Source organism: Pleurodeles waltl, chromosome 11 (assembly GCF_031143425.1).
Source record: "Pleurodeles waltl isolate 20211129_DDA chromosome 11, aPleWal1.hap1.20221129, whole genome shotgun sequence".
Classification (NCBI taxonomy): domain Eukaryota; kingdom Metazoa; phylum Chordata; class Amphibia; order Caudata; family Salamandridae; genus Pleurodeles; species Pleurodeles waltl.
In genome coordinates this window covers 196,173,497-196,193,073 of record NC_090450.1, presented here as the reverse complement: position 1 = coordinate 196,193,073, position 19,577 = coordinate 196,173,497, and the positions used below count along the sequence as shown (strand labels likewise).

At 39.6% G+C, this 19,577-nt stretch overlaps 1 protein-coding gene across 2 annotated transcripts in view; it reads right to left on the bottom strand.

The window, feature by feature from the left end:
• LOC138265574 (phospholipid scramblase 1-like) overlaps window positions 1-19,577 on the bottom strand; it is a 399,538-nt gene that overhangs the window by 158,035 nt on the left and 221,926 nt on the right. For both annotated transcript variants that reach the window (XM_069213400.1, XM_069213401.1), the window contains 2 exons: window positions 10,379-10,524; window positions 3,337-3,379 (listed from right to left, as the gene is read on the bottom strand). In XM_069213400.1, the coding sequence (XP_069069501.1) occupies window positions 3,337-3,379; window positions 10,379-10,524 (189 nt within the window). The remainder of the gene's footprint in view (window positions 1-3,336; window positions 3,380-10,378; window positions 10,525-19,577) is intronic.

Genomic DNA, 19,577 nt, shown 5'->3' with positions numbered 1-19,577 from the left:
AGCAGCCTGCCAATACCTGGGTAGGTTATTTAGAGGGTAAATTGGAGAATCAGGAGGTGGACAGCATTTCTACTATCTCTGAATAACAACAGAGGAAAGAAGCCCATGGCTGGATAACATTCACCCCCCCAACCCCCCAAATTTCCATCATTAGCTAGCATGTTTGCTAGCTATATATAACTCTTGAAATAGCTTTATATTCAAGAAGAAGAAAGAAGGTTAATATAAAGGAGAAACAGATCTGGGCTCCTATCATAGCTTGGAGTAGCAATCAATCTTCTGACCCAGTCTCTTAAGTGAACACTAAACCAGCTTAGGAAAGCTAACTGCCTGGTTAGGGGGCACAGGAGAAATAACAAATAAAGGAGGATATGCAATTGCACTTTATATTCTAAAGCACCTTATGATGAGTTGGGATAGAATATTTTAGAAATACATTGTTGAAGCCAGGTTTAGTACTGAAAAACCTGTGAATTTTAATTGTGGTAATTGATTGGAATTAATGCCTGACACGGCTGCACTTTAGATACTTGGGAGTTTGAAGATCAGGACCCTATGGGAAGGAATACAATGCTGTCTACTATACACCGTGGGAAGAGTTTAATTATCTTTTTGAACTCTTTCCACTTTATTTTGAGGATTTCGACTCCAATCTATAAATCCACATATGATAAGATGAGACACCATTAGTGGTCAAAATAACCTATGATGTTTTGTGTTGTATAACGTGTCCCATATTAATTGGTTTAAGTGTTATTATAGCCATCTCCTCTTGTACTGTATTTGTTTGTATCAAAAGTGATTAAAAAAAAAGAAGGGTTGTGACCTTGTAGTTCTAGATGGACTGTCTCTATTGGGGTAAGACTAAGACTGTTTGATACTGGAGTTGATCCATATCTATTGGCCAAGTTAGCAAAAGAAAGTGAACGAGAATGCTTCCCAGAGTAATAACGAGTGCCAAAGAATATTTCAAGTATATATACCTCAACAATTTTGGGGCAGTTTCCTACCAGTTCTCACTGCGGTTACCAAATTAAAACTGGGCTTCTTGGGGGTACATTTCAGACAATCTGCTGTAGAGGTATGTGACTGCCCAAGGTTTTTCAACAGGCGCATACATGCATGTTTGTAGGTGTTAAAATGTAGGTTATACTCCACACTGGGACACCCAAAATCCACACGTGGGTGCAAATTTGCTGTCCTGTAAGGTTACACCACATTGGTATAACATTAAGTATGAGCAATCCTATTTAAAAATGCACATCCGTGCTTTGTGAATACAAAACACAAATTTACACTAGTAACTTAAGGTATCTGTACACCCAAGTGCACTAAAACATTTCTCAGTTGGGTCCCATATCTTCAAATGTCTGATGGCAATGCAAGGAACATATTGGGACATATAAACATATACCCCCTCTATGAGAATACATCACAAGCAGACAAAGTGTAGAACATGGTAACTTAATTCACAAGTAGAAATGAAGAACTTAAGTGAGAAGAACAAACATGTGGGATGCTGGGATTGGATTTGGAAGCAAAATCTTAATGAGAAATCACTGACGGTACCCTTATAATAATTATCTGAAACTTCCATATTATTAGAAAAAATATAGTCCAAGTGGAGGCATATCCTACACATGATACAGATTGTATAGAGCACTGGTGAACTCAAGGGAGTGTCTAAAGAATTTAGAGAAAGTAATCTTGAACATTTTTATCACGTCAGTTTGGACATATCCAAAGTAACGGAATATGGGAACAATGATTGTATGATGGAACCACGCATGCTCGAACAACGCATGCCTTAACAACATGGTCAGAAGCACAACTGTTGTTTCCACACGTTTTTACCACGCATGCCATTACAACAAATGTTGAGTCAGAGAAAAAAAAAACTATCCTAACGCCCAACCCCCTTCTTAGAAACTAAAGTACCCCAACCCCCCACCCACCCTGAAGCCTAATAAAAAGAAAACTAGCCTGACCCACCCCATAAACCAAAACTACCATGACACCCCCCACCCGCCCTGAGCCCTAAAATCTCCCCCATAAGTAAACTACCCTGATCCCCCACCCACAGCCCTAAAAAACGAACAAAAAAATATTAACCCCACCCCAAAAACTAAATTACACTGACCCCCCCACCTGCCCTGAGCCCTAAAACCTTCCCCTTAAGTAAACTCCCCTGCCCCCACCCGCCCTGTGCCCTAAAAACGTCCAAGTAAACTACACCGCCCCCCTTAGCACTGAACCCTAATAAAAAACCTACCCGGAGCCCCACCCTGCCCCATAAATCAAAACTACCTAATACCCCCACCCACACTGAGCCCTAAAACCTTCCCCTAAGTAAACGACAAAGCCCTAAATTCACCCCACCCCTAAAAACTACCCCACACCTCACCCCCCAACCCCACTTACCTCACCACGACCTCTCCTGATCCTTCCTCCTCTTCTCTCCTCCCTCCTCCCGTACCCTTCCTTTAATCTTCCCCCACTCCTTTAAAAATAAACTACCCTACCACCTAAGCCCTAAATAAAAATTACCAAACCACCCACGCCCGCTCCTAAAAAATTAAAATAGCCTGATCCCCCAACCCTGAGCCCTAAAAAATAAAATACCCAAACGGCCCCACCCTGCCCCTAAAAAAAAAAAAGCCCGACCCCCCCACCCACCCCAAGCCCTTAATCGACCCCCCTACTCCTAAAAACTACTCCCCATCCTGTCTCCAGCCTCACTTACCTCACTGCGTCCTCTCCCAATCCACTCTGCCTTTTTCTGTGCCTTAACCACGCAAATTTGACATGTGCATGGTAAAGACGCATAACAAAGCATTCGTTGTTCCGGCAAGAGTGGTTACACTTGCGTGGGAAACATCCACGTTGTTTACAACACGTTGTTCAGGACGTTTCCTGGGAACATCATCATAACTCCAGATATGGACATATGGTAATCCTCGTCCTATGCTGTTCATGCATATTTATTTATAAAGATTTCTAACAAGGGTATTGGTTGGTCTCCGCCTCTACAGTGATCGGTTTCCACTTCAACCCATTCCTTTCCTTATATAGCCCGAATTTGTATGTATAGCATGTAATGCATGAAAAGATAGGAAACTTTTGACCCTAACACATGAATAGTTGACTGCCTAGTAGTAGATACCTTGAAATTATAATACACTGATATTTTTTCAACTGTTAGATACAACAACCTTTAAATCTATCTACACTCCTCTCTGTTTAAAAACGTACCATTAGCATTTGAACGAACTCCAATAAGGGCTGTTCAAGATATTAGAAATTAAAATTACTATATTAGTAACATAAGGCACATACCTTCCAGCAGCTCAACCTGTTGATGAACTAATATCTGGTCTATCTGCAACAAAAAAAGACAGACATGGAAAAATTAAGAAAATGAATACAAGCATGTTAACCAACAATGAAAGTGCTTACTTAAATTAAATTCTGTTTTGACTGTCAACAAGGAGAGAGTATTCAGTAAGGATCAAGTGGAAGAGTTGACTACATGGTCTGACTAGAAATACCATCAAAATGCAATGGGCAGTTCACATTACACCAATATAGATGGATTAATCAGTATACCAGTTGCAATGGTAGCCCACAGGTGACCCTTGCCCCCCCTCTCCCACACACACACATCTATGATGCATAGAGCAAGTGGTTGAGGCACTGGTCCACAGCTTAAACGAAACAATTTGAAGACTGAGTGAGGTCAGTCAGAGTGGCAGAGGTCAATGCATCTGTCACCCTACCTTTACTCTGCCCACCAAATTTAGAGTTCCTTGTGGTGAACTTTAGGTGTTTGTATAACCTGCTGTCACAGCAGTTCATATAAAGCCATTAAAAGGTTTGGTGTGCATCTGTCATTGTTGATGGACTATTAACTTCTGAAACTATAGAAAGTTTTACTTTTCCAAAAACAAACTCCCAAAGCATGAGTTTGTTTTTGGAAAAATCAAAACTAATGGCTCCAACATCATGGGAGTTTCTTACCATGGTGTGGGGTTCTTATTTGTTTATACTGACTGACAGCATAAAAAAAGAAATCTGACTGCCCCAACTAAGGGCCAAATTATGACCTTGGTGGATGGGATACTCTACCACAAACGCAATGGATATACCACCTGCTGTATTACAAGTTCCATTATTTCCTATGGCACGTGTAAAACGGCGGGCGGGATATCCGTCACGTCTGTGACGGAGTACCCCAAAAGCCAAGGTCGTAATCAGGCCCTAATTATGGCAGATGGTCGAATGGCTGATCTTCGACAGCCCATGGGAAGTACAGTAGTACAAGCTGTCTAAGGGAGGTTTACGCTAGCAGAGTAAATTATAATCAGTTGGCATAAACCTGGCAGTCTGCCCAACCCAAAATTGGGTGGATGGGCTGAGAGCTTGGCAGACAGGGTACTACGTTGCAATGGAGTACCCTGCTTATCAAAGTCTAAATCAGGCTCAAAAACTTTTAAAACCATGACAGCTATTTACATCAACAAATTACATTTCTTATTAAACCAATTCCTGGGATTACAAATGACAAAAACCTCTTTATTTCTTCTCAATTGTGGATATTGCATTTAATAAATAATGTAACAATTTCTTACATAAAAAGAACATGAAATATTCTAATAAAATATACCAAAGATTGATCTTTACATTCAAACCTCAACCTAAAAACATGCGAGAATGCTACTGTTATAAAGCCTTGGGCAGTCACATGCCCCCACCGTAGTGAGTTTGAAATCTACTCCCACGAAGGTCATTTTTTTCCCTGGAACCACAGTGAGAACTGAGAGGAAATTGCTCCAAAATTGTAGAACCCCCCTTGTCCGATACCTCAACAAACAGGAAAAAGCTTTAGCTTTAATCTGGATAGTTAGATTCAATAATGACTAACAGGATTGATGACAAGCTGCTTCTCATGATTTAATTCCATCATTTAAGATCAGCTAATTTTGTTAAATAAGAATAAGATTATTTGCTGTCCAAACAATGAAGATGTTAGAGTAATAGTTGGATGAGCCTGCAAACAGAGCTCCTCCATTGCTAACGGTCACTAAATAGACAAGGAAAACCAACATTTTTTCTTTTAGCAGCAATATAATACCAAACCTATTTAGATTATTTGGTAATTCCTTTAACTGAGGACATTGTCTTTTAAACCAATAAACAATTTGTTTACACCCTATTAGGCGGGAGAAACAATGTGATGAGTTTCTCTTAAGATGACAGCTGCAAGGAATACAAATGTTAAAAAAGAATTGCCAACAATTTGCATTCAATTTAGCTTGCCCCCACTCTCACTGCTTTAATCTTTGCACTTGCTACAAGCTTTAAAACATTTTGTGAGAACCCTTCATCGCCTTCCCCAATCAACTGAGGTAGCAACAATAAGCAGTGCAGGCGCATACAGAACCTGGGGGGTCTTTTGAAGGGCACACAATTAATCCCTCAAATTTTAAATCAAAGCAAAGAAGGACATGTTTGTAGCTTGTAGGGCTATTAGGAGCTAGTCAAATTATTTTTCCAGGTCATATTTGATGACAATACAATACAAAGGTATTTGTAGTAAGAAACAGCCTCTGTTTTTTTTTAACTGCAGAGCCATGTGAAAACTGTATACACTATTAACAGAAAACAATTGTTTTTGCCCCATCTGTGACAAGGGGGGTGTGGACAAAGCAGGCTCGGCCTTCCCCGTATTTGTGAACTTCCAAAGTTCATCCTCTTCTCAATACCCATAGCAGAGTCAGAAATCTGAAGGGGCAAAGGCCACCATGACAGCGGGGCCTTCAAAAATAGAAGAAAGTTTGTCTTGGCTGCGGTGCCACACTTGAAGCATGAGGAGTTATACACTAAGAACGTCCACCATGAAGTTGAGCACCACTGCAATGGTAGATAGGGTAATCAAGCCTTTATAACTTTCTTCTTAAGATCTCCAATGACAACTGAAAGAGGGAAGGGATAAGCAGCAAAACATTTAAATTGAAACAGAGTAGGAGTTTTAACCATGTGAATCAGTAGCAACATAGCTTTATTAGAGGCAAGAAGGACTTTAGGGCCACGAAAAATTATGTAACTTCAATACATTGATGTGAATGGATGTTATCTTTTGTCTCATTTACATGGCTTACCAAGAGATCTGTTGAAGTCCAGTTGGGAGAGTTACATATGAAGCCACACACCAATGAATCATTGTCAATCTTTATTTGTACAATAACTAGTTCCAAAGTAAAAGGAGAAGAGTGATCCGTCCAGCGACCAGTCATCACTACATACAGCACCCAGCTGACTGACTACACTTAAACCTTTGTCAACGGATACCTCTTTCTACTTTACACCCATGCACCAACAGTCAAACACCATTCAGTTCCACCCATGTGCATTCCAATCCAAACCAATCCCACAGATCTCACATTTATTACACACACCCACCCATATAAACAAAAAAAAAACTACTTTATGCAACCCTGAACTCTGCCTCAAAACAAACTAACTCTAACCTACTTTAATGATTCTTCACACTTCAATTTTCAGTATTTATACTGGTTTCCTCCACACTCTGACCGGTAGCGGTAATGCATGGCCAGTTAAAGTCACACAAAACATCAACAGTGTAGGTAGCAGATCTGGTAACCAAACTATGTTGGGACTATTAATTCTTTGCAACTCATGAAAAAGAGCTTTCTTCATCTTCTCCTTTACCTCTTTTGATTATCCTTGTTCTTATTACACCACGTTATTACCTTCCATAAATTTCATACCTTCCCAACCTCCAATTTCATTATGTACCTCATCACTACCAGCACCCTCAGTGGGGTGGACCAACAAGCACATTTTTTATCAACAAAACAAAGTTTTTTCTACTCTAACATACTGCCTAACAGATACAGCAGGCCATCTATCCTTATTTGTCCTTTTGCTACCACTACTAGTCCTTCATCTTTTGGAACACCTTCACTTTATTCTCCATTTCCCAATCCTTATACTTATGCTTACTTTCCTTCAATCTGAAGATTAACCACCAAGACATCAACTTGGTAGTGGCTTTATATCTCTTAATTCATATGGTGATTTACCTGTGATCGTATTGGGTGTAATCCTGTAGAACAACAATGTAACCTGCAACTATTTCCTCTAATATACAACTGATTTTTGAGCACGTTTTATAGACTAATTTAGAACTTTATTAAAGCGCTCAAGGCCTGATGTTCAATTACCCAATAATCCCTTTCCATAGGGTGCAATGTCCTAGATCTGGAATATACAACAAAACCATTATCCTTGTTTCTGTGCATTAGTCCAGCTGCCAGACTATAGCTACGCATATATACAGCAAGAACACATTCCATGCCCATTAAAATGGATTTTAAAAAGATCACCTTTACAAGCTCAGTTCCGGCAAATGCAAAACATTGTTCTGTTCTTGTGACCATATACATTTTGCATTTTGTAGCAGTTTGCTTAATTGTTTAACTTTGGTTGCATAATTTTCAATAAACCTCTATCAAAGCGTCATCAGCCCATGGAATTACACATTATGTGCTTCTGGAATCAATTTCACATGAACATTCTTGGGTTGTACACCCTCTCCTGATATCTTATGCCCCAAGCACTCCATCTCATTTTCACCAAACCTTCTGAAGCACTGACCAACCCAAAAGGCGTTCTCTCATATTGGAAGAGCCCCTCAGGTGAAATGACCACTGTGCAAGACTTAGTGTTTTCATCCATTTCAATTTAGAGGTAAGCACTCATTAAATGTATGGGTAAAAAAAAAAAACACCCTTGATACTGATACCACCATTTCCTAAAGATGTGAGCAAGGCGGCAAGTCTACCTAGATGGCCTCGATTAAGGTTCTTAAGTATGCTTAATCACCAGTTGCCAGATCTTTTTAAAAGAAATCATGACTGAATATAATCAGTTAGATCACTAGAGCCTTCACAATTTCCTTGTTTCTTAAGTCTTGAAGAATATCCTTCAGTTTGGCTCTGTAGTTCAATAGCACATTCCACACATGATGTAGGATATGCACAGCGTCTTATTTTTAAGAAGTGTTTGTCTCATTCCCATCCATTCCCCAAACTGCCCATGAATACCTTGGAAAATTCCTGCACAATGTCCTTGTAATCCACTCTTTTTCTGATACACACTTCTCAAAAAGCATATATGTGGGGAATGACTCTCGGGCCCAATCTCATGCCCAACTGTTATTGGTGTAGCCATCCCTGGACCTGAATATGCTGAACGAGGAAGTGGTGTCTGCACCTGTGGTAGGTATATAGAATAACCTTGCAAAAATGACAGTAATCTATGGTCAATGATGGCAGTGGATGTAGTATATTGACCCTGATGAGGCCTTACATAATTGCTGTCCCTGTACACTTCCCCAGGTATTGGTATCAATGGCCCAGTACAAACAGCTCAGACCTGCGAGATATAATGGCATGATAATTTCAAGGTGGTATTGTTCTTGCTTCTACAGTACACAATTATAGTATATTTACAAATCTTTTGTTTACAGTAATCTGCCACATGAAAGAAACTAATAATAATGAGCACTACCACCTACAAATACCACAAAAATGCACACAATCGTCTATGTGAGCTAACTTTACATGCTGTGTGATTTTCATACTGTAAAAAAATTACAAAGCTACATCATGCTATCCTACAAGAAGCTGTGGCCAAGACTATATAACATAAATAAAAGGCAAAAAGAAAAAAACACAACGGCTGCACTAGTGTGAAAGTGTCTCCTACGTTACAACAACAGTGGACATGTGAGCTGCAGGAAATCACTGCCAACATTTTGGCTTTTTCTGAGGCTGGAGAGAAAAAAAAAAAAGAAAAAGATATGGCTTGCCTCTGAAGTGCCACTTTGTCCAGCTGGAATAACCGCAGAAGAGAAAATATTGGGCAGCCTGAAGCAAAATTAAACACTTGCTTTCACGCTGTGTAAGACAATGGCAGGCTGGAGAGCCATTCGGTTTGTATGAAATCACAGGTTTGCCCACAACAGCCTTAATTAACCTTTAATAAGGGGGCATCCCTTTTTAGAGGCATTTACTGTTCAGCTGCTGCCAACTGTGCCACAACACACATGACTTCAACTAAAGTGCGTCCACAAGATTCTGAAATTTAAGTTGAGGATCAATAAAAGGAAGAAAATACAGTGCATCTGAAAAGAAAGTGGAGGCCAAGCATTAACACTCGGTGGGCATGAAGGAAAATGCAGTCCAAACCGATATGTAACGGCAAGGGATCACAGCCAGGTTACAAGGTGATACATCAATGTATTGTGTGCCAGCTGCTCACAGGGTTATCGAAGGGCTTTAAAAAACAACTTCCAGTCTCACTACGAAGCTGCGAGTATATATTAGGTGGGAATGAAAGAGTCCATTCACAGATCAAAAAATGTTTTTTCCTAATCTGCCCAGATCAGAAACTAGAAACACAAGGACTATGGAAAGTTATGCAATCCATTAGAAAATCGCTACTCGAATTGAAAATAGAAGTGTCTAGTTGTTTCTGAAGCTAAGGGCAATTCAAAGTTTAAGTACAAATAACCTTCATGCAGGTTTTGGAAGTAATATACAAGCTGTATTTCACTAAAAAGTGCCTGGATTGCCTATCGTGCACTTCAGTAAAACAGGATGCTACAAAGGCTACATTTAAATGAGATTTTAATGACAAACATGACCATTTCTGCTAACTTCTGCACCCTTTTTCATCCGTTACCAAGGGGTGCACTCTTTAATTTGCAGAAATTGCAATGTTGCCACTTTGGTTAGCCGAGAAAGAAAATTATATCAAAGTATGTACTTTGAAAGCATTATTAGGTAAATTTACCAATTTACTGTTCAATAAAAAAATATGCTCATTATAAATGAGAGATTTAGATTTTATCAGAAGTACAATGAAAAGGGAATGCAAAACACACTATGTTGGTAACATTATTCCAGCAATCTTAAATAGACATAGTACTTGTTAGAAAGGTCTGAAATGTCTCCACACTGATCAAACCCTGTTAAATGGCAATATTCAGATAAAATGAGAACCATGTCCATTTTATCAACTGAGTGGGCACAGAGGCTACCCTCATGAGTCCAACATCCAAGGAGAACATACCAGGTGAGTAAAAAATTCGCATGGCTTTTATTTTAGTGGCCAACATGTAACCCAGATATGTTTGGGACAAATCCGGTCCTCAACTCACACTTTAAAAAAAGGACATTAACGCCAGAGACATCCATCTAGTACCTTAAAAGGTGCCCCCTTATCTGCCAAAGTTTTAATTTTAACAGTTAAAAAAGAAGTCTTGTTTCATTAGTGTTTTAAAAAATAATACCTGGCTCAGGTATTCCAATCCAGGTGGGCAATTTTGTGGTGCAACAGGAGTTGGCATCCACATATTTCCAGGCATACCAGGCTGAGTTGCAACCGGAGGAACTCCTGGGTGACCTTGGAAGCCATAGCCCGGCTGACCTGGAGGACCTGAAATAAAATAAACAAAACACGTTTGAGAATATGCATGTTCAAGAATTGTACATTAGGTATCGAAACTCTAAAGATTAGCGATAGTGTATTGATGAAAAAGGAAAATGAACTTTGAAACATTTTTTGAATACTTAACTCCTTTCATCAGATTATATTTAACATTTCCGAGATTTTTTTGTAGATGTAGTATATTGCTGCACACGTCAGACTGCCCTCCTGGTTTCACTGTGTACAGGAGTTTTGCAAACTCAAGCGATGTAACTTTTAGTTCCAATCTTTTAGCTCTGATTAATTTTTATGCAACTAAGATGATTTTAAGCAACTGGTGTGTGACCAAAAGATCTAATGTTATTCTGGGGCACAAAGTCCATTTTCCAAATTGCATTTTTTCAGGGATACTGCAAACCAAAAAATCTTAAATTTCCAATGTTTGAGAAATTTTGAATTAACTCAAAATTAAAAGTGCCATCAGATTAGATGTCAATAAAATATCTTCACGAAAAACTTGTTAAATAGCATTAATACAGAACAACTCCTTTTTCCATTGAAACAAATGCTTGCTTACAATTCTTTCAACCATCTCAAGACCAAATAAGTGTGAACACAGGTCACACTCTAAACTGTAGTCCAAAGCGTTCTTCATAGAAGAATCTATTCTTGACAATGCCAATAGGTCTGGCTTATGAATGGTTTGTCATTCATAAATTATCTAGTTATTGGAGACACTTTAATAACAAAACAATGGAATGTGCGTGTGCCCCTTAAAGTTCAAGCTCAGCCTCTAAATGAGGCAGATAAACCAAAAGTTAGTTACCTCCTAGTTTTTAACTGATGCCAAGTCTACATCAAACTCTAAAAGTCTAAATAAAGGTTTACTATTTAAATTATTAGTCTCCTTATTAAGGGGACCTATTATAAGGAAGATCTATGTAGAAAACACAAGACAACATGGGTAACCGTGAAGGTGGCTAAATTGGGACCCGCAGTGGTGCTCTAAGAATTAAGTGCCCCTCTTTCCTCAGCTGCTGGCCTTACACCCCAAGACTCCATGGACCTACTGAAGCATGTATGGATACTCATCTGGATAGCTACATGGCACAGGTCTCGGTGGTTGGTGGGATGGCTTTGGTTGCATGGAGTTTCCTCCTGGGGTTTACAACATGGAACAACTCAATGGTTCCATTACTTCAAGAGGCCTATTTAGAATGCATGGGCACCCAGAAGGTTAGCTGCAGAGTTGAGGACTTGGAGAACTGATGTCCTCCCCTTTGGTTTGACTCTCAAAGGTGCCAATCTATGAGTCTGTCCCTGGTTGGCATGGGAGATGTGGCGTTCATGCACATGCTACATGCACCAGAAAAGGCTTCCCATGGTTATTCCCACTGCATTTTGCAGGATATCTAGTTGGAAAGTAGCCTATGGCCTCACTGGCAAAATCATTGATGATAGAGTGAATTGCCACCTGCCAGAGTCTTTGTTGTGGCAGCCATATTGTTGAAGAACTAGCATCAGAAAGTCTAGACCTCACAAGCAAATGGAAAGGCTCAACCCACGTCATCTCCAGCAATATCCTAACAAGTGCTCTAGCAGCTATCTTTGAAGACGAGAATTACGCTTATGTCACTCATGTGTATGGATTTATTACCTTTGTGAATGGAATTTTGAAATTGTTTTATTGTAAATTGCTATGGTGTTTGAATATCTTCTTTTATAAAATCTAAGAAACTATTCCTATGTAAACTGATTTTATGCCATATGAAAGAAGGATGGCTGCCTGCGTAGAATGCCTGCGGTTGGGGACTGTTAGACTTTCAGGACTGGTTGAAGGAACGGTTACCAATTACTTTAATTTTCCGTAGAGTAATTTTACTTTTGTACCCGACAGTAATCTTCACCCTAATATTAGTAACTACTAGAAATATGTACATCTCATTGTTTTAACTTTGAATCTGTGCTTCTGTAAGCTACTTGGATGCAGTTTTAACTGGTCTCATGTAAAAACCTCTGATACCCATAGGGATAGGTACACACTATATAAAAGAGCAAAAGGTATCGATTAAAAAGAGGAGTTGAGGTTTATCAAGCAGCTTGCATGCAAAGACTTTTACATGAGTAAATATACTTTCTGGATGGAGGGCAAAAACCTATGGATGAATGTTTGAATTCATCTCAGCCACTTTAAGTCATTGCAGAACAAGCCTCTCCCCAAGCTCAGAAGCGGTTTCTCCATTAGGGTACTGGGAGCTGCACCCTTCTGAAATTCCTAGCTTTACCTAAAAAAAAATATTACATTGATTGATTTCTTTAGAGATACAAATGAATCTCTAAACAAATCAATGTATTTAAGTCTGTCCTGTCTGTCCCAGGCTGCCTGCCTCACTTCGCTCTGAAGTAGGTGATGGTAGCCAGGCAGTAAATCAACTTTCTGCTATGTGATGCATGAGGCAGGGCTTACCCTTCATTGCCATTGTAGTTTATGGTGGTATCAATTGTGGACCAGTGACTCTGTCAGCGTCACGGTTCAGGCGTCAGACTGCATCCCTGCATGAGGCCAGATGTCCGTCATTCACAGGCATAGATACCACCCTTTCCCATTTGTCATACAGTAGGACTGAATGCAAGCACATGTGATTTGGTGCCTTTTCCTTGGTGGTGGCAAGTGTTATAATGCCAATCTTGTGTTATGTGTATTGTGCTGAGACCCCGGGTCATGCTAACCTCCTCAAACCCCACGGTGACACCCCAGGCCCTGACTGCAGGTCACTGGCCCCTTTAGAATTGGAGCTGCTGCATTTGTTCCCCATTGAAAGTAATCCAAAAGATGAGCAGGGTTTTTGTTTCCTTGTAAAGTTAATCCAAATATCCAAGCCAAGCAGAAAGGGGGAAATATGTGCTTATAGTAAAGACAGTTACATGTTGTATGGCATTAAAACTGACCCTATCGACATGCCCTTAACATTAATGCCAAAAACAAAAATTGATTTATGAACAGTGAATGCTAAAAACTATAAGATTATGTATGTCAGTGATTTTGTTCCGCTTTTAATTAACATATTTTACTTAATCGTGCATTCGCCAAGAGTGTTAGCTATTTCATCATGTTATGTTTCTGTAATTTTTTCGTGCAGCTCATTGCTTTTGCATGGTGCATACTTTGAGTCATGCCAGGTGTTTATGACAGGCTTTGAGAGCTCTGGTGCAGAGGCTGAGAGGGAAGCAAAGTGCCTGTCAGTGGGTTGGCCTCTCAGCAGAGCACACAGAACAATGGTCATATATTCCAGTTGCAATTAAAAGTCTGTATAAAGGTCGATTCGGAGGGTACACAGATGTGATAATATTTACAAGGCAAAAGTAATAGAAAATAAAGTGCTTAAATGTGAGTGAGTGCATTATATGTTGAGGGCGGTGAAGTGAGAGAGATGCGAGGAAGTGCATTTGGGGGACAGTGAAAAGAGGGTGCTGAAGAGGAAGGGAGACGAGGTTAAAGATGTGCAGGTGGACGAGATGTGCACAGGAAAAGGGAATATGTATCCAACAAAGCGCATATAACTGAAAGTCAATACTACTTCCATAGGCCTCAATAATATTTAATTCACAGTCTCAGAATTTCAGAAGTGAAACATTTCCAATGTTATTTATAACAAATCATTGTTTTAACTCATTTATCTTACACAGCTCACAGCCATTGATAAAGCCAATAGTACTTGTAGGTTTTAGCTGTATGTCAGTTGTGTTATATATCTGGAAGCAATAACATCTCAGAGAAAAAACAAAATACTGGTTGGGTGGCCCACCATGGGAATCACAGAAATATACTTTACATGTTCCCTTTTAGAGGGCTCCCACTTTTTGATCACACTTAAGGACATATCTTCACACATTTTGTTATGGCTAGATGCAGCCAGCAGTTATGGTTGCTTCTGTAAGAATGGTTAGAGCATTTTCTTCCAAAGTCATTCTGCATGGAGTACAAGACACTGAGCAAGAACACATTTTAAATTCTAAAGGGCCTGAAGTTGTTGCGCTATAAAATTTGCACTCTACACTAACTTTTAAACATATTAATGCAGTAAGGTATAGGGCAGTTTTCAATGTGTTTAATATTTCAAGACTATACCTTCCTACAGCTTTGTAAAGCTTGCTTTCTCACTAAATGCATTTACTTTAAAATGCACCATTTGCCAATCTTTTTTCAGAGGAGGTGGACCCCACCTCCCGAATCCCACATTTGTCCATTAAACTTGCACGCATTGCTTGATACATAAAAGTCATACCCAACTTTTACACCCCACCCCTTTCAAACGTCACCAGCCGCCACTGCACAATTCCTCTCTGATGACACCTTATTCTTGCTTTTGAGGTAACTGATGAGACCCCATGGAGTTGCATTCTGGCCTCTCAGTTTAAATTAATTGGAGGGTGCTTGGGAAGACAAGGGCCTCTAATAATTTTTATTTTTTTGGAAGATGTAATGTTTTAGAATATTACCTGTAACACTGCTGCCCTTATTCGTTCTATTCATTATGCATATTACCCTGTGGCCCACATCCTCTGGATCCGATTAAACCTGAAAGGCCTGCTGAAGCTTGGCTGGTCTATATTGCATCAGACCTTGTCTGAGACAAACCCTCCCACGTGCGCAAAGGGCCCGAGACACTGACAAACTATCTTGATGCCCACTTTTCTTCTAAAACCGCAGGTTGGACAGAAATCTAAACACATTTTATGAGTAGATGTTTGCAGATATCCACTGAAGCTTCTCGAGTCCCATACCTGAGCTAGAGGCAGGCTGTTCAGTATTCTACTGTTGTGTGTGCAGGTGATGCAAGTGGTGACCTCTCCTGGTAAACTCACTTTCCTCTGCACTTCTTCGATATTTTTCTGCCATTTTGTCCTCCGTTTGAAATGGTAGAATACAAAGTTTGTTAGCCAGCTATCCAGTGCCACATAGAACCTTGCGATCGTTTGTGGGCTCTCTGTGCTGGTTGATGTGCACTCTTTTTCAATAGCACAAAAGCAAGAGATTAAGTGCTGCACTAGTTTCTTTAAACGTACACACATACTCGGAGGCACTACATGCTTGCTTGCTCTACACGTATCATAGATCTTGCTTTAGGTTTGCCATTGTGAGTGCTTTGTGCTGGCCTTGTACACGATTGTGAACCACTATGGTCACTAAAACGTAATGTTAACAACTTCCTACAAAGTAACTGCTTTAGCAAGAAGTTCATGTTCTTCCGTTTGTTGCACTATACTGTGCCAATTATCTGTTGATGGTAAACAGTAAAAAGAGAGAAAGTCCCCCGAGGAAATGTGAACCAATCAAAACACCTTTCACTTCAATAAATGTTCACAAATATATCACATATTATAACACCCAATCACTCCCTCCAATGATTACTCTGAAATAAAGGAATCCATAAAATATTTAGATTTAATCAAATATTCTCATATAATTACAAGGTCCCTAAAAAGTACAAAATCCAACTCCCCATAACAATTAAAAACATAAAAGTAATCGAATAGAAACCAAACACATAAAAGACACCAACTATTCTGCATTCCCCAAACATTCCTTATTTGTGTCACTGTAATCTAGGAACTTAGTGGCTATTTAATCGTATACATTGCATATATTTTTTGCAAGTAAAAGGCCAATGTTTATCCAGTATGGGCCTAATGCATTACAATTAATACATTTCACATAGTACATGCAACACTCTCTACAAAGTTATATGTATTTGTGATGCTCAGTGCAATTTATTATTATTTTATTACAACAGAATGGATATTTTTTTAATTTATGAATCAACAGCTTGTATCAAAAAAAGATGAAAGAAAAGGGACAGTGAGATGAAACTACAGACTCTGGAATCATGTTTCATTATCAAACTCCTCACTAGGACCCCGCAGGGATTGAACAATGATGAGGAGCTACATGTGCACCTATAACCACATTGATATGAACATTATGAATGACTGCTGTCCAAGAACAATGTCATTGTAAGATAGACTATTTCAAGAACCTGATACGTCCTGAGAGAACAATGAGTCATAAGTGTAGAGAACAAACGAGCAGTAATTGAATGCAAGGAGAAATTAAAGGGTAAAAGTCATCCAACAGTGCCAATAACTATCCATGGGCTGTTGATTCACAAATGAACAAATGTGTATGCTGTTGTAAACTATTGCACTGAGCATTACAAATACATATAATATTGTTCCTATGAGGTAAATAGGCCTCTCAGTAGTGAAAAACTAATTTAGGAGCTTTTCACTACATGGCCAAGTAATACTTGAAAGTACACATTCAACCTTTTCATTACAATGCATCCTGCCCTACAGGTTGCCTAGCACAAACAACAAGGTGATGGATGGAATGCTTGAATTAATCTCTGCCACTGGCGATTGATCGTGCCGCATCCCAATCCACATAAACAACATTCAGGCTTGCCTTTGAACCTTGTATTCCATTCGCCCTCAAACTCAAAAAGGGGTATGTAAAATAATCTGAATTCCTGCTATTTCGTTTTTACTGAGCCCTGCAGGTAACTCCTATGCATTCTTGTAGTAGTTTTTATGGACCCGTTCTATGTTTCAACAAAGGTCGGACATCCTTTTTTCTCTTACCTCTGGCTAGTGTTTTCTTTCCTTTAGTATTGTGCTTATCACTATACACAGTGTGTCTAATGATGATAGGTTCTATTCCTTCATTGTTTTAGTGGTAATCATGACATTAAGCTCTGAATTTCTAGAAGAATTCATTTTCAGTTCTTTATAAATGTTATTTTTTATTATTATTTTTTGCTGGGCTTGCCATGGCACAGTCACATATGCCCTGTATGAGCAGCGTACAGCAGCATGATAAGTCAATCGTGATTTAATGTTCAACCTAAAGCTTACTTTTCTGTGTAGAACAGATGCTCGTATGTTTAATAACTGTTTAACGTTCTGCGTGTATTTGTTTTTTTTTATGGGAAGTACTGGAGAGGCATAAAGTAGGACTGGAGTTATTTTGATGTTTAGTACTTGCAGTGATGTGATTGATTGCTCTTCCTCTATATAGTCTGGAGAACCGCTTTATTGATTTAATTATGCTCGCTTCACATTTTCGAGAACTTGACTGACCAAGACAATTTATTATCTACTAGTCTGTTCAGATAGTGTTAATAACTGACACAATGACTCAGTTTATTCCATTGTTTCCACACAGATGGGTTTACTTTTACTCCCAATGGTTATCATATTTGTTTTTGTATAACTAGCTGTTAAACCAGTTGCCAAATTAGAGTCATTTAGCAGAGTTAATTGGTGTTATGGATCTTTAGGAGTTTGCGAAATTACTACTACATCACCCACATAAACTAGAGGAGTAATCATTTCAGGATACAGTTTAGGTGGCAATCCTTAAGAGAATAGGAAAAAATACCAATGAATACCCGACACGATGTCATACATATAAAATGAGAGAGAATCAGGTACATTATATCAGAGTGGATTTCCAGTACCTGGAACAAATAAACATCAACACTCGCCCTCACCTTTTCTTTTCTCAGTTACTTGCTCATCTTGCATGCAAAGTTCCATATTACCTTAAAGTCACCAGTCAATAACCCATTCAAAATCCTAAGCACTAGTCAGATATTACCTGAATCTGTAACAGTGACCCTGGAAAAATCACAGTAGATGGGACAATGGGTGAAAAAGTAGCTCAGCCCAAGGCGTTCATAAGGTAGGTAAGATTGACAGAAAGCATTTTCTTTTGCAGAGTCAATGCAAAACCTTTCCTCTGACGGGGGGGATATATTGCTAGTATAGTGCTTAAAGTGAACAGTAGAGGCATGCAACCTCACAAAAGGTTATGGGCGCAATGCTTGCAATTTGTCTAACCACTGGCAATCGCTTGAGGTAGCATCCACCCATTGTTCTTTTGCTTGCCATTTCAGTTTGGGCCCAGCCAAATACAAATCTGTCTTGGCCCTGCTCTAATAAGATTAGTCCAGACTAAGCCATCAAGCCAGGTCCTCCCAGAATCAGAACACAAGTAACCAAATATCAGTTTCACCCTATTAGGACTCATTATTTGGTATTAGCTTGGTTCCACTGGCACTGTAAGCACAAGTCCCCAGGGCTGGGTGACATACCATTGCTGACTGGGGCATACATCAAACCCACAAAAGGTGAGAGGCATGCTTGCACTTTGTCTAACTTATGGCAATCACTCATGGTAGTATCCCAACTCATCATTCTTTTGCTCATCATGTAATTTCAGGGACCAGCCATATGCAAAACAGTGTTAACCCTGCTCCAATAGGAACTGTCCAGCCTGAACGGCCTGGCCAGGTCCTCCCTGAACCAGAACACAAATAACCTAAGACCAGTTCTGCCCTGATTAGGGCTCCCATCTGACTGAAGAGCCCCAATCAAGGTGAAACCACAGTCACGGGTTGCTTATGTTCCGCTTACCAGTGCCAAGGTTATTTTGCATATGTCTGGGCCAAACTGAGACGGCTTGCTGGGTAAAAGAACGATGGTCTGAAATGGTAAAGTTACTACAAGTGTTGCTGCCATCACCATTTTTGTGCTTACAGGCAAACAATCACCTCATTTTATTTGTCTATTTTGTGGTCCAGTTGATATTCCCTTCTTTCTACGGATTGTGGATTGAAGTCATGTTGTGGGGTGTGCAGAAGAGCAAAAACAGTAGAGTTAGTAGTATATTTATGAATGCTGCTATTGCTGCAGGTTTCTCAAAGGTGTAAGCAATGCTTAATTTGTAAAAGAACAAGAGCCAAAGCTCTGCTAAGAAGCCCTTGGCCAGTGCTATGAAATTTCAGCTTGCCAAGTACATACTCTTGAATGCATCTCATGCCTCTCTACTCCACGGCCAAGCACACTCTCCACATTTATCTCTCTTACAGCTGTCTCCTTTTGTAATGGTTTTTCTGTCTCATCCTCCTTCTATCCCTTGTGTATGATTTCCCCTCTCTGGCTTTCGGTCAATGTCTGATGAGGAACGGTAAATGCCAGTTCCCAACAAAAGTAGGTGC